This window comes from Penicillium angulare (assembly GCF_028827245.1).
Source record: "Penicillium angulare strain IBT 27051 chromosome Unknown utg000002l_segment0_segment0, whole genome shotgun sequence".
In the NCBI taxonomy this organism is placed as follows: Eukaryota; Fungi; Ascomycota; class Eurotiomycetes; order Eurotiales; family Aspergillaceae; genus Penicillium; species Penicillium angulare.
This window is the reverse complement of record NW_026623161.1, coordinates 1,472,871-1,485,949: the sequence shown is the minus strand read 5'-3', so window position 1 is coordinate 1,485,949 and position 13,079 is coordinate 1,472,871. Positions and strand designations below refer to the sequence as shown.

At 48.4% G+C, this 13,079-nt stretch overlaps 5 protein-coding genes across 5 annotated transcripts; 2 read left to right on the top strand and 3 right to left on the bottom strand.

Moving 5' to 3' along the window:
• Window positions 1–963: 963 nt before the first annotated feature.
• N7478_002010 (uncharacterized protein) lies at window positions 964–4,242 on the top strand (the record flags this gene model as incomplete). The annotated part of the gene is made up of 2 exons (XM_056918224.1): window positions 964–1,257; window positions 1,309–4,242. 2 exons carry the CDS (start codon window positions 964–966, stop codon window positions 4,240–4,242), a joined length of 3,228 nt encoding a protein of 1,075 aa, XP_056783835.1.
• Window positions 4,243–4,640: 398 nt separating this feature from the next.
• On the bottom strand, window positions 4,641–5,127 carry N7478_002009 (signal recognition particle 14 kDa protein; the record flags this gene model as incomplete). The annotated part of the gene is made up of 2 exons (XM_056918223.1): window positions 4,641–4,997; window positions 5,101–5,127. 2 exons carry the CDS (start codon window positions 5,125–5,127, stop codon window positions 4,641–4,643), a joined length of 384 nt encoding a protein of 127 aa, XP_056783834.1.
• A 234-nt stretch (window positions 5,128–5,361) lies between these two features.
• On the top strand, window positions 5,362–7,944 carry N7478_002008 (MIF4G domain-containing protein; the record flags this gene model as incomplete). The annotated part of the gene is made up of 1 exon (XM_056918222.1): window positions 5,362–7,944. One exon carries the CDS (start codon window positions 5,362–5,364, stop codon window positions 7,942–7,944), a length of 2,583 nt encoding a protein of 860 aa, XP_056783833.1.
• A 178-nt stretch (window positions 7,945–8,122) lies between these two features.
• Window positions 8,123–9,568, bottom strand: N7478_002007 (uncharacterized protein; the record flags this gene model as incomplete). Its single annotated transcript, XM_056918221.1, has 2 exons — window positions 8,123–9,496; window positions 9,554–9,568. The coding sequence occupies 2 exons, from the start codon at window positions 9,566–9,568 to the stop codon at window positions 8,123–8,125; spliced, it is 1,389 nt and encodes a 462-aa protein (XP_056783832.1).
• A 1,029-nt stretch (window positions 9,569–10,597) lies between these two features.
• Window positions 10,598–12,020, bottom strand: N7478_002006 (putative monooxygenase; the record flags this gene model as incomplete). Its single annotated transcript, XM_056918220.1, has 2 exons — window positions 10,598–11,688; window positions 11,774–12,020. The coding sequence occupies 2 exons, from the start codon at window positions 12,018–12,020 to the stop codon at window positions 10,598–10,600; spliced, it is 1,338 nt and encodes a 445-aa protein (XP_056783831.1).
• Between the last annotated feature and the right edge of the window lie 1,059 nt (window positions 12,021–13,079).

The following is a 13,079-nucleotide window of genomic DNA, read 5'->3' as shown; positions in this document are numbered from 1 at the left end:
TTCTACATGAATTCGTCTTAATCTGGTGCCCATCGTAGTAGTATTAATCATGATCATTCTCCGTTCACAACCACCATTGTAAAGGCTACACGAACGAGAGACAACACTCCTTGCAGCCGTAGAGTTCAAAATGCCTTTCTGAAATATCTCAAACAAATCCATCTTGACTTGGTCGAAATAGTTACTAGTCAATCTATCTGGACGTGCACCTCTCCTTTGCCCCGGACCCCAGTTCCTAAATAGCAGACATCTCTATAAAGCCCTAGCTTAGAGCTATACCGATGACAAAGATCTTCTCGGTTTCGGGGATAACGAACTCTATTTCCTTCCCTCACTGTGTAAACAATGGACAGTCGTATTTAATAAGATTTCCTGTGAAAAAGAACTATGTATCAATTCAAGTTCCCTGATTACAACGGGAACGAATTTCCGAGCCCGTAAATGAAACTTTGAAGTCTTCAAGGAGATCTGAACGCTCCCATTCGAACAGAATATACTAATTTTGTTCGAGTTGAACGACCTGGTCTTGTGTGAGAAAAACTTGAAGTAAGAACGAAATAAAATTAGAGGCTCTTCTAGGCAGTGTCTCCGCATTGTATGGCCCATTCAACATTGCGGGGAAATGCCAGTGGATGTGGGGCATTTCCGTGCGATATTGAAGGCCCGGAAATCCACAAAGGACTCATGGACACCAGAAAACTGCATGTTATGTTTAAAAAAGAGAATGACAAATAGAAACGATCGCCGCTATTACTGGTTGTAATGTTATATCACGCCAAAGTGAGGTGGAAAACACTTTTGTGGTTTTTCCGGCACATTGGCCACACCCGCCGGATAATTGTCCGAGAAAGCACTTCTCGGTTCTCGGAGGAGGCGGCGAGTTGGAGATCTCCACGTAGAACTTCATTTAAATGAGTCTTTCCCCTTGAGGATTGAATGAAACCAGCTCTGACGAAATTACCAATGGCGACCATGACAACAACGACGACGGTAGCGTCGCTGCCGTCTCTAGGCGAGGACATCGCTACCCGCTTATTGAACGGGACTCTCCATGCTAGCTATCCTCCTATTGAAAAATTCATGACAATCGATGGTTTACTCAAATCCCACGCGGCCCAGCCAGATCAAGCAAAGAAACCATTGATATGTTACCCAGTCCGAGGGTCTGCGGACTTCGAAGAGCATACAGCTGGTGATCTGGACCAATATACGGACCTTGCGGTTCATTATTATATGGACAAAGGACTGCAACCAGCGGTAATTTTGACAATTGACCTACTTCTTGAACTTGGACTAAATATTTTCTAGGATCCAACGGCTGAAAAAGCACCAGTTGTTGCTATGCTTGCTGGGTCAAGTTTCGAAGTCATCTTGACGTTTTTCGCTCTGAATCGCCTAGGTTATGCTGTTTTATTCCTGTCTACTCGACTTACAGCACCAGCATATGCACGACTACTTAGTATGGTAGATTGCTCCCAGATCATTATTGCAAAGCAATATGAACAAACGGTGCATGATATTGACGAAGACCGCCCCGGCTGTGGTAGCTTCCCAATTCTCCAGCGTGAAGACTGGTTCAACAGACCCGCGAGGAGTCCCCAATTTCGGAGAGTGAATGTGGACCCAACACGGGAGACCAACAAGATGGCTTGGATACTTCATTCATCCGGCAGTACGGGCTTCCCTAAGCCTATACTTCTAACGAATTATCAATCTCTAGCCAACTTCAGAAAAAGCTTCGGTCTGCGTCTATTCAACATCAGCCCTCTATTTCATTCGCATGCTCTGATGGAACTAGGACGAGCATTTTATACCCGTGCCCCGGCATTTCTTGGAAATCATTCAATGCCAATCACGTATCAAAACCTCATCGACGCCTTAGCGGTAGCGAAGCCACGTCAAATCAGTGCTGTACCATACGTGATCAAATTGCTGGCGGAAAAGCCAGAAGGTATATCAGCGCTTGCCAGACCACAGCTTGTAATTTATGGTGGATCAAGTTGCCCAGATGACCTGGGAGACAGGTTAGTCGCGCAGGGTGTCAATCTTGTCGCTAACTATGGCGCCACGGAGACTGGACAAATCATGACCTCTTTCCGACGCGAGGGTGACAACGAGTGGCAGTATATGCGCTTGCATCGCCCTGTTGCAGACTACACTCTAATGGACGAAATATCACCAGGTGTTTTTGAATGTGTTGCCTTGGATGGATTACCAAGCAAGGGACCTTCGAACTCGAAACCACCTTTCAGCGACAAAAATCCAGAGAACAGTTTTCGGACTGCCGACTTGTTCACTAGACATCCCGACCCGAAGAAAAGCAACCATTATAAGTATCTCAGCCGCCTTGACGACAGAATCACTCTCGTGAACGGCGAGAAGGTACTGCCGATTCCAATTGAAGGTCGTGTTCGAGAAGAGGTAATTGTCGGAGAATGTGTGGTATTTGGCTTCCAGCGAACGGTGCCAGGCGCTCTCATATTCCGTGCCCCTGAAAAGGCACTTCATTTGAACGACGAGGACTTTTTAGAAAGGATTTGGCCAGCTGTGGAGGCAGCCAATGCTCGTGCTGAAACATTTTCCCGCATTCCTAAGGATCTGGTTATCATCAAGGGTGCCGATGTTCCATACGCGAAAACCGATAAAGGAACATGCATTCGTGCTCAAGTTTATCAGCAGTTCGAAAATGATATACAGAAAGCATACGCCGGGTTTGAAGGAACTGGACAGAGAAGGGGCACACTAGCACTCAGTGTCCCCGAACTGGAAGATTGGCTATTATCTTGCTTTCGGGATGAGTTGGATGTTCCACTCGAGACAGCCGAGACCGATATTTTCTCTGCTGGAGTGGATAGCCTGCAAACCACACGAGCATGGAGGTGTATAGTGCGTGATCTTGACCTCGGTGAACAAGGTGACAACTTATCCCAAAATATCGTCTTTGAGAAAGGGACAGTCAGGGCACTTTCTCGGCACCTCTATCAACTTCGCACTGGTCAAGAAGTTGAAGCCGCTGAGGATGAAGTGCAAACTATGCGTGAACTGATTGACAAATACTCGAATTTCACCCACCACTATCCCACAATCCAAAAGCAACCAGAGACAGAAGTCGTGGTTGTCACAGGGGGAACGGGAAATTTGGGAGCATTTATAATTGCAGAGTTGCTGAAACGACCAAGTGTATCTGAAGTTTGGGCACTTGTCCGCGCACCTGGACAGGTGGCCGCAGGAGCTCGTCTCTGGAAAGCGTTGGCCGATCGGAAAATTTCTCTCGCTGACGCAGAGTCTGCAAAGCTGCACGCAGTCCCTAGTGATTTGTCACAGGAGAACCTGGGTCTAGATAGCTATGTAGTTGAGCATTTGCTCTCGTGCACTACAAGCATCATACACAGCGCTTGGGCAGTCAACTTCAATCTTGGCGTACGATCATTCGAGCAGCAACATATCCGTGGTACCTATAATCTAATCAACTTTTGTCTGCGGTCGAAGTTGCCGAGGCCCTCGCGTTTCTTCTTCTGCTCCAGCGTAAGCGCTGCCAGCAATACCCCCAAGCCCTCATCAATTTCAGAGTCGAAGATCGAAGAGCTGTCCCACGCGCAGAAAATGGGATACGGAAGATCCAAACTGGTTACCGAACATATCACTCACAATGCTATGCGCGATGCTGGTCTCCATGCTAGAGTATTGAGAATTGGCCAGCTGAGTGGCGATACTAAGAGTGCACAGTGGAATGAGACAGAGGCTGTAGCTCTCATGTTCCGCAGCGCATTGACAACAGGTGCATTGCCTACCTTGAATGAAAGACCAAGTTGGCTCCCAGTCGACCAATGTGCCGAGGCAATCGCGGAAATCTCTTTAAATACCTCCTCCCTCCGACCAGAAGTTGATTTGGTCTATCACTTAGTCAATCCGCTAACTTTCAGCTGGAAAGATGATTTGCTTCCATCTCTCAAGCAAGGATCAGCTCTACCGGAGTTTGAAATTGTTAGTCCACAGGAGTGGCTGGAAAGACTATCGAAGAGCGACCAGAACCCGGAGACAAATCCCAGTATCAAACTGATTGATTTCTGGAAGTCTAAGTATGGGGGCCAGAGTGCACAGCAGGAAGAAACAGCGGGCCTTTCCTTTAGGACTGATAGTACCACAAGGGACTGCCCTTCGTTGGCTCTTGTTGGAAATCCGGTGCTGGACGGCTTGGTTGATAGATACATCTCCACATGGATGACTTCCTGGAAGGTATAATATACAGTTAGATAGATTCATAAATTTGCACGAATTTTGACTCTTTTCTGGAAGCAAAGACCACTAGACCAGACCTTCTATTGTCGTGATAACACCTTCTGGGCTGAGTACTTGCAAAAAGCCTGGGCTATAGCGCACGGAGGACAAGGAGAAACCACTTGAGTCCATAAAAAGGATGATGGTAAGTAGATATCTGGCCTTGGAGTTAAAGATGAGACGATTCGATATTGTGCAGTGTAATTTTATGAGGAGATATGTACACCAATGAAGTAGATAGATCGTTCATAGTCATTGCGATTGTTTTGAGACAGAGCCCCCGATTAACGCCTAGAAATGCAAAGAGGAATGAAGGCGCAAGTGGCACGAGACCATTATAAAGCAATAAAATAATCCGAGCTTCATGCTTTGGCAGTCTTCGCAGCTCCACCCTTGGCCTTGGCCTTACGCTTGCGATCTCGCTTCTTCAATCCAGTCATGCGAGTCTTGCAAATTTCAGCGTAGCGTGTGTAGAATTGCTCCAGCTCTTCTGACTTGACGACTGTGCCAATTTTGACTTTTGTGGATTTGTCCTTGGTGATCTTGCCCTTGTCGGCGGATTTGGGGTTTGGCGCATTGCTGTTTGCATCCGTGGCGCGGATAAGGACTGAGGGTGAGGCATTGGCTTCGGAGGTAGGCAAAGGCTTCTGGGTCAGCAGAACTGTTCCCCGTGCCTTGCCAGTGGTCTTCTCCAGAAGGGTTGTGAGAGCTGAGAAGAACTAGCGGTGATAGATGATTAGCACAACTATTCGAGGATTGGAATGGTCGCGTGGCCAACAAATGGAACCTGTGAATAGTGCAACTGGGAGGGGTTAGACATACGTCTTCATGGCTGAGATGAGGAGCCATTTTTGAATCAATTCTCGATGCGCTCGGGGTATTCAATAGCTGTATCAAGACAACACGCAATCCGAAGAGAGTCTCGTGGGGGAAGAAACTCCGCTGTGGGTTTGGGCTCGCCGCCTTCCGGTTTGGCTGGCAGAAAAGGCCACCGAAGAAAAAGTGTGCTGACCGCCCGCTCACTATCGGTCTTTTTTTGATGCTCGAATCCCCAGACACTTGGTTTGCCAAAGATCAGTCAAAATGCGTCGCCCACGCCCTCAGCACAAGACAACCTGCCTGCCTCGGGACCTCCGATCGGAACTAGGAATCCGCGATACATACGGCGAAAAGAAGCGGCGACAAAATGGGCCTGCTACACGCAAAGATCGCCGCCGCGCCGAGCGAACGGGAAAGAAGTCTAAGCAGCCCACGGGGCCCCCTAAAAAGAACAACCAGCGATATGAGCAGGAGGATTCGGATTCGGATGATTTTGACCTCGATGAGAAATCATCCGATGACGAACCCAAGGCTGCAGCCAAGGGCAAATCTCAGCTGAAGACAACTACGAAAAAGGCTCAGCCTGAAAAACACCAAGACTCGGAGTCAGACGACGATAATATGTCAATCGATTTGAATGAAGATGACGATAAGGAAGAGGACGAAAGTGATTTTGACCTTGACGAGCCTGAAGACGACGAAGACGAATCAACGACCCATGTCTCTGCCAAAGACAAGAGCAAAATGGCACAAGATGATGCTGAGATTGCTGCCCTCGAGAAGAAACTTGGCATGAAGAAGGGAAGCAAGCTCCCCAAGGCCTTCGCCGAGGATGGGTTAGACGACATCCTAGGTGAATTGGGCGATGCCTCCGAGGACGAGGGCAAAAAGCGAAAACGGGAAGCGGACGAGTGGCTCCAAAGCAAGCGACAGAAAGCCCAAAATCTCAAGGCCCAACAGGAGAAAGATTATAGTGAAGAGGATAGCAACGAGGATGAGGATGATCTCGACGATCAGATATTTGGCAGTGAAGATGACGAGAGCGGGGAAGGAAGCGATTTTGAGGGCTTCGACGAGGGAGAAAAAGCTCCGCCGAAGAAAAAGGAAAATCCATATGTGGCACCTGTATCCAAGACCGAAAACGCCTTGCCTCAGAAGTATATTCCTCCCTCATTACGAGCTCTGTCGGGCTCGGAGAGCGAATCTCTCACTCGTTTGAAGCGCCAAGCTCAGGGTCAATTGAACAAGCTTTCAGAGGCCAACATGATTTCAATCGTATCCGAGTTTGAAAAGCTGTACCGCGACTACCCACGCCAACATGTCACATCCACCGTAATCAATCTATTGTTTGGACTTATTTGTGAAAGAGCTGTGCTTCAAGACACATTCATGGTCCTTCACGCGGGTTTCATTGCGGCTTTGTACAAACTCATGGGTATGGACTTTGGTGCTGAAGTTGTGCAAAAAATCGTGGAAACCCTGGATGCCGGTGGTGATGAACGAGGCCCTTTCGCGGGCAAGGAAGTCGTCAATCTGGTTTCACTCCTCTCGCAACTCTACAACTTCCATGTGATCGGAAGCCCCTTGATGTTTGACTATGTCCGTGACTTCCTTGCAGACATTACAGAAGACAATACAGAACTTCTCCTCAAGGTTATCCGCAACTCCGGACCTCAACTTCGTCAGGATGATCCATCTTCATTAAAGGACATTGTTCTCATGATCCAGCCTGCCGTGGCTAAGATTGGAGAAGATCGTCTCTCCGTTCGCACGAAATTTATGATTGAAACTATTACGGATCTCAAGAACAACAAGGTGAAGAATGCCATTGGTGCCAATATCACCTCTGAACATATTACCAAGATGCGCAAGATTTTGGGATCTTTGAATAACTCTCGCGTCATCCGTGCTTCGGAGCCCATCAGCATCACACGCGCTGATATTCTCAACTCTTCTAAGAAGGGAAAATGGTGGCTTGTTGGTGCCAGCTGGAAGGAGGACCCGCTTGTATCAGCCCGCAAGGAACTGGCCGGTGTCCCATCACAAGCTGCCCAAGCTGAGGATGATAGCGAAGCTGAGCCTGACCTAGGCGATCTGGCTAGGGCTCATCGTATGAATACCGATATTCGTCGCTCAATCTTCGTGGCCATTATGTCTGCCACGGACTACCAAGATGCGCAGGTCAGATTAATGAAGCTTCGATTGAAGCGTGCCCAGGAGTTCGAGATCCCCCGTGTTCTTCTTCACTGTGCAATGGAAGAAGACGCACACAACCCATACTACACTCTCATCGCGCGCCGGATTTGTGGTGAGATGGGACGCCGTATTAAAATGTCCTTCATGTTCGCTCTCTGGAATATCTTCAAGAAGATGGGCGAGCGCGGCGATATGGATGACGAGGATGAATTCGATCCCGATGACGAGGAAAACGGGATTAGCATGAAGGCTGCCGTTAACCTGGCCAAGATGTTCGGGATGCTTATTGCGGACGGGTCTCTGACGCTTGGTGTGCTTAAGAATCTTAACTTCGCTTATCTCCAAGTGAAAACGAAGATGTTCGCTGAATTACTCTTCATCAGTATCATCCAGCAGTCTCAGAAGAGCAAAAAATCGAAAAAGGAAAAGAAGGAAGACAAATCTGCTTCAAGCGAGCTCCCAAGAGACGAGGAGTCTCTTATGAAGATCTTTATGCGCGTGCAGGAAACGCCACATATCGCCAAGGGGATTATCTTCTTCCTTCGCAAAGAAGTATCCAAGAGCGATCTTTTGGAATCAGAGAGCGACCAAAAGATGATTCGTTGGGGTTGCAATGTGGCTATTGACGCGCTAAAAGCGATCCGCGACTGATCAGTACGAGATAAGCTTGTACATTTCCCTGTTTTCATCACTTTGGATTCGCATTTAGAATATACCCGTCATGAACATAATAATAAAAAGTTATATTGTGTGTATAGATACTATCATTTTATGCATATCGCATGTTATTCATTGCTGGCATTATTCATAATCATAAACATCCATGATCTCAAGTAGCTTCGGATATAAGGTCCCACTCCATAGCTACAAGCCAGTGTTGTTTGCAATTCTCAATGCCATCTGTATCACGCAATAAATTCCGCATACTTTCGGTAGATTCACATCCTCTGGGGCTTGCTAAGTCCATGTCCCATGCTAGACCTCGGTGAAATCCAAGCCAATCCCCAGCTTGGATCATGATCGGACTTGATCTAGAGCATGATTGTGGTTTAGACCTGGGATCTCCCATAGCCAATATATTAAGGACATTCGAGTCGTCCTTTTTTCCCGATGAGTCTTTCACGCGCTCTACTTGAATGAATGCCAGTGGGCCAGAACTGCTCAAGCTCCCCTGAGCCACACTAAGAACTCGAGCAGCCAGGACATATTGGCTAAACTCATCGGAGCTCTTGCTAACCTCATCAAGCTCCGCATTTGTATGTCTTGCTTGTTCCCGTTTAGATCCCATATCAAGGACCCAGCTTCGTACCTCTGCCGCCATGCCACCAGACGTATAGCCCGATGCGCCTGCGCGAGGCCGTCCACGACGCCGTAGACTGCGGGAAGAAGGTGAAAAAGGAGCCGGAATATCGTCCACCGGTTTTTTCGGTGACGGTGACGCCGGCAGCACAAATGTCGGCTTGCGCTTTTCAGCCGGAGTTGAGGCTGGGTATGATGGCGCTGGGGTCTCGGCTCTAAATGCCGGCTGGCTGGCAGGTGGCTTTTTTGCTGATAGAATGAACCGAGGTTTGACATGAAATGGAGTTCTAGTGCTGGCTGGCGTTGGCGTTCCTAACCCGGCTGGGCCGCCTATTGGGGCTTGCATGGAAGAGATCTGCGTCGTTGCGTCGGGAGGAGGATGAGCTGCGGGTGTGGCAGGGGGAGCGGTAACGACATTATGCGGGCGATCTGGTGATGACTCGGACTGTTCCTCGATAGATTCTCCCAAATTTTGTGGGAATGGTAGATTTTCCTCCAATATGCGTCGGCGTTTGTTGCTATCTTGATGAACCTCGGGATTGTCCTCGTCGCCTGCGTCGAAGATTCCCGGCCCCTCTAGTGCTTCTGGTGGCGTGCTGTCTATAATATCGCATGCCGGGTTATTCGGTTTTCGTTGCGTGCAAGTACTTCTAGGAAGATCTTCATCATCCCAGTCCACGATGACATCACGCCGAGAACGAGAAGGGATGTCGTCTTGGTGCGTCCTCGGTGTCAGTCCCACCGGTGCTGTTGATGGTGGAAAGTCATCATCTGCTATGTCTGAGTCCCCATCTGTCGTTTGTGTGGTTTGTGAGAACAGAAATCGTGGGGAATTAGCGAACTGGGGACCAGCAGTCCGGCGCGTGGACGGTTGGCGGCGGGATAGTCGGAATGGTGAGGGAGTCTGTAACCTATTAGTGAGTGCGTGAGATAAGTGGACTTTTTGAAATTGGGCACATACAGCCGGGTAAGGCATTTATTTGGCTGGGCATACTCCCTGTATTTGTTGGATAGAAGTCTCCAATATGTCGCATGCCGTGTCGCGGACGCGTCTTGGTGTTGAGACGGGAAGCTGCAGGTCGGAGATCGGAGATAAGAAACGTGGCGATCATCAGTGGCCATCGCGCAACTATACATCTCTTATCCTTGCACCATATTACATACCTGCCAGAATTCCACCCTCGAATTCGAATAAATTCACGTCAAACTTGTTCAGCAGTCAATTGCAGCATTAAAATTGGCCCCTTCACTGAAACCACGATTCCGCAAATTAATTTAGATGGGATTGAAGTCATTGAGGGAGTTCTTCTGTCATATCAAAACAATTTCGCTGACAGAACAATACAATCAGGCCCATTTGAAGTGTCCAGCTCTACCTTTCGACAAGTCCAAGGCTCAGTGAGCTGTGAGGATCAGTCACCTACTGGTAGTGAAAGCAAGGCTTCTAAGAGTCAACTGTTCAGCATGGCAAATTTGACCACGATCGTCTATGGTCTTTTTCTTCTATCAATTATTTGGAGTTAAATGCACCAGAGCGGTACCTAGAAATATTAAGTAATATGTGGTCCACTCGTGAATTTATGAATATTTTTTATCTTCTGAGCTGTAAATCCAACAGATAACGGTTTGAATTTATATACAATAGTCAGAATATTTACGTATAGAATTCGCGTCACGCCCCTCGGACCAAAATGTCGTAAATGTATCGTGGTACTTGCGAATACACTTATACGTCCAACGTTGCAATTTATGCTAACTTAGTTTCACGTGGTGTTCTGCCCCTAAAAGAGAAAAACTCTTAGTACAGGAATATATCATAAATTTTTCATAGAGGAATGAACATATCATCATAAATTCTCATTTCTGTCAAGATCGTTGAAATACATAAGTAAAATAAAAAGATGTACATTTCAAGAAGTGAAATTCAATAGTTTCACATACGTGCGCCAATAGCAAAGCAGCCAAGCCAAAGTTTATGCAGAGAAAGAAAGATAGACAAAACCGCTTACATCTGAGAGAAGTACTCGGTGAAGTTATCCTCGGTGATCTTGGTGCAGTCAAAGCCGTAGATTTGACGCTGGGTATCAGCATCGGCCCACCTATCTGGTACAGGGCCCTTGCCACCCTTGTTCTTAAGCTCGGCAAATTGACGATCACGCTCTGCCTTAGCCGCACCATCACCGAGGTGCAAGGCACGTCCAGAGGCAGCGGCAATGTCAACGAGTGTCTCCGCGCGAACCTTGCGAACCTTCTCGTAGACGCGGAGAGCCTTGTTAATAGACTCGGGGGTAGTGTCGGGAAGACGGGACAGAGCCACGGCAATGACAGCACCATCCTCAATTGCCTGCGCGGCACCCTGAGCCAAGTGAGGAAGGGTAGGGTGGCAAGCGTCACCGACTAGGGCGGTTTGATCGTAAATCCAGGTAGGAATGGGGTCGTGAACACGCAGCTTCCACTCGCAGACCTCGCCTTCAGGGACATGGTTGAGCATGCGCTGAACCATAGGGCAGAAGTCGGAGTACACCTCCAGCATGGCTTTCTTGGAGCCCTTAGTAGTGTAGGTGCCGTTGGTAGCAGCGGCGAAGTTGGTGTCTGGCTGGGCGGTAGAGAGGTTATAGATGGTGTTGTTGGAAACAGGGTAGGCGATGATATGGCGCTTCTCACCAATCCAGCGAGTCACAGTGTTACTATTAATCAAAGCGAGCAGCTCAGGGTCGTCCTTAATTTGGTCCTTGTGAATCATGATACGGTAGGCAGCCTGCTGCGTATCTTTAATGCCAACCTCGACGCCCAGGCGCTTGAGCATGGCCTCACGAGTTTCACTCTTAATACCATCGGCGCCCAGGAGCACATCGCATTCAACCTTGTAAGCGACTTCGCCCTCGCGAGGTGTCGCGGTGAAGGAGGGACGGGGGCCGAACGAGTCGACGTTTGATGCGGTGGTAGCGAAATGGAACTTGATAGCAGACTCTTTCAAGCAGCCTTGGTAGAGCCCGTTGGCCAAAGAGGCACGGTGACCGACCATATGGGGGTATTTATATGTTTCCTCGACGTATCTCAAATCAACGTGAGCAAGCTCGCTGTTAGCAGCGCCAACTATTCAATACCAATTGTTAGCGGGTACATTTTGAGGGTTGAATCTTCAATAGATAGTGGGATAGGTCTCGTGTTTTGTACATACCACGGACGGATGTATCTAAAATGTTCACAGCCTCGGCTTCAATGCCCTTCCAGACACCAAGGCCGTCAAGGACGCGCGCCATGTTAGGTGCAAGCTGAATACCAGCGCCAACGAAGCCAAGGTCATGCGCATTTTCATAAACATCAATGTTCTTGAAACCACGCTGGGCAAGAGCAAGGGCACAGGTAAGACCGCCCATGCCAGCGCCCAGAATGGCGATTTGCAAATCTTGAGGAGCCTTCGCCATTGTGCCGGAGATAAGGTGGGTTATAGTGGGAGAGGTGGCGGAGATAGCTGCGAAAGGAAAGCAGGCAGACAGTGGGAGTCAAAAGGTTGGGAGAAATGGAAGAAAAGCAAAAAGTTAAAGTAAATGTCGACGACACGCGAGTCTTAAATTTAAAAATCTCTCACCGAGGGCTTTTGCCGTCGCATTCGGCCACCCTCAGCATGACGAGGGCGGATGAGATTTTTCCCGCTTCTCCCACAGCTCCCCACATGCCTTCTATGGGTGGGTGGGCTACAGCGCGCGCCACTGGACGTCTGAGAATGGGCCTGGTTGGACTTTATCCGACTGTGGATTTCCGTGGCCACACATTGGCTATGCAATATTGCTACACGGAAGAAAATATTAGCAGCGTGTGTGAGAACTTGGGGCATTTGTGATATTGTTCGGCCTTCCAACCCCAGCCAATCAGCGGTCAGAGATTTTAACCGCATCAAAGGGCTGAAGTAGGGCTAAACTACAGTCCTACTGAATAGACGCATATTAGTGAGTGTAACACAATAGACACTAAAATAATTATAATCAAATCTTTGCTCATCTCATTACGCAGAGTCCAGTACAAAGATTACCTGTGTTCTTAGCGGTTCTCTGGAATCTCTGGAGTCTGCCCCGCCATTAGTAGCCCCAGACATTCCCCACATCCCGCTTTCTCCGGACTCTGCGGAGCTGGTCGGAGTAAGTCTGGTTCTTGTATTGCAATGGAACTGCCGACCTATTACTAGGTTTCTGGGTTCGCCACACTCTAATTCTGTAGCGCTGATTCTCCACGCTGGGAACAGTTGTCCCCTCCATGCCCATGGGACTAGAAATGAGAGCCGTGAAAATGTATAACCCTACTGAATGTACGCATAATCATTGTGATTCATCTACCCCACAGATTCGTCGTTCGGCACCATCCAACCCCTCCAAAATAAACCGAAGGCTTCTCAGAACTGCCCCGGGATAATGCATGGTCATCGTACAAGTTACCCTTGCAGTTTGCATCATAAACCATTTACGTAGAGATCCCGGAGATGATCGCAC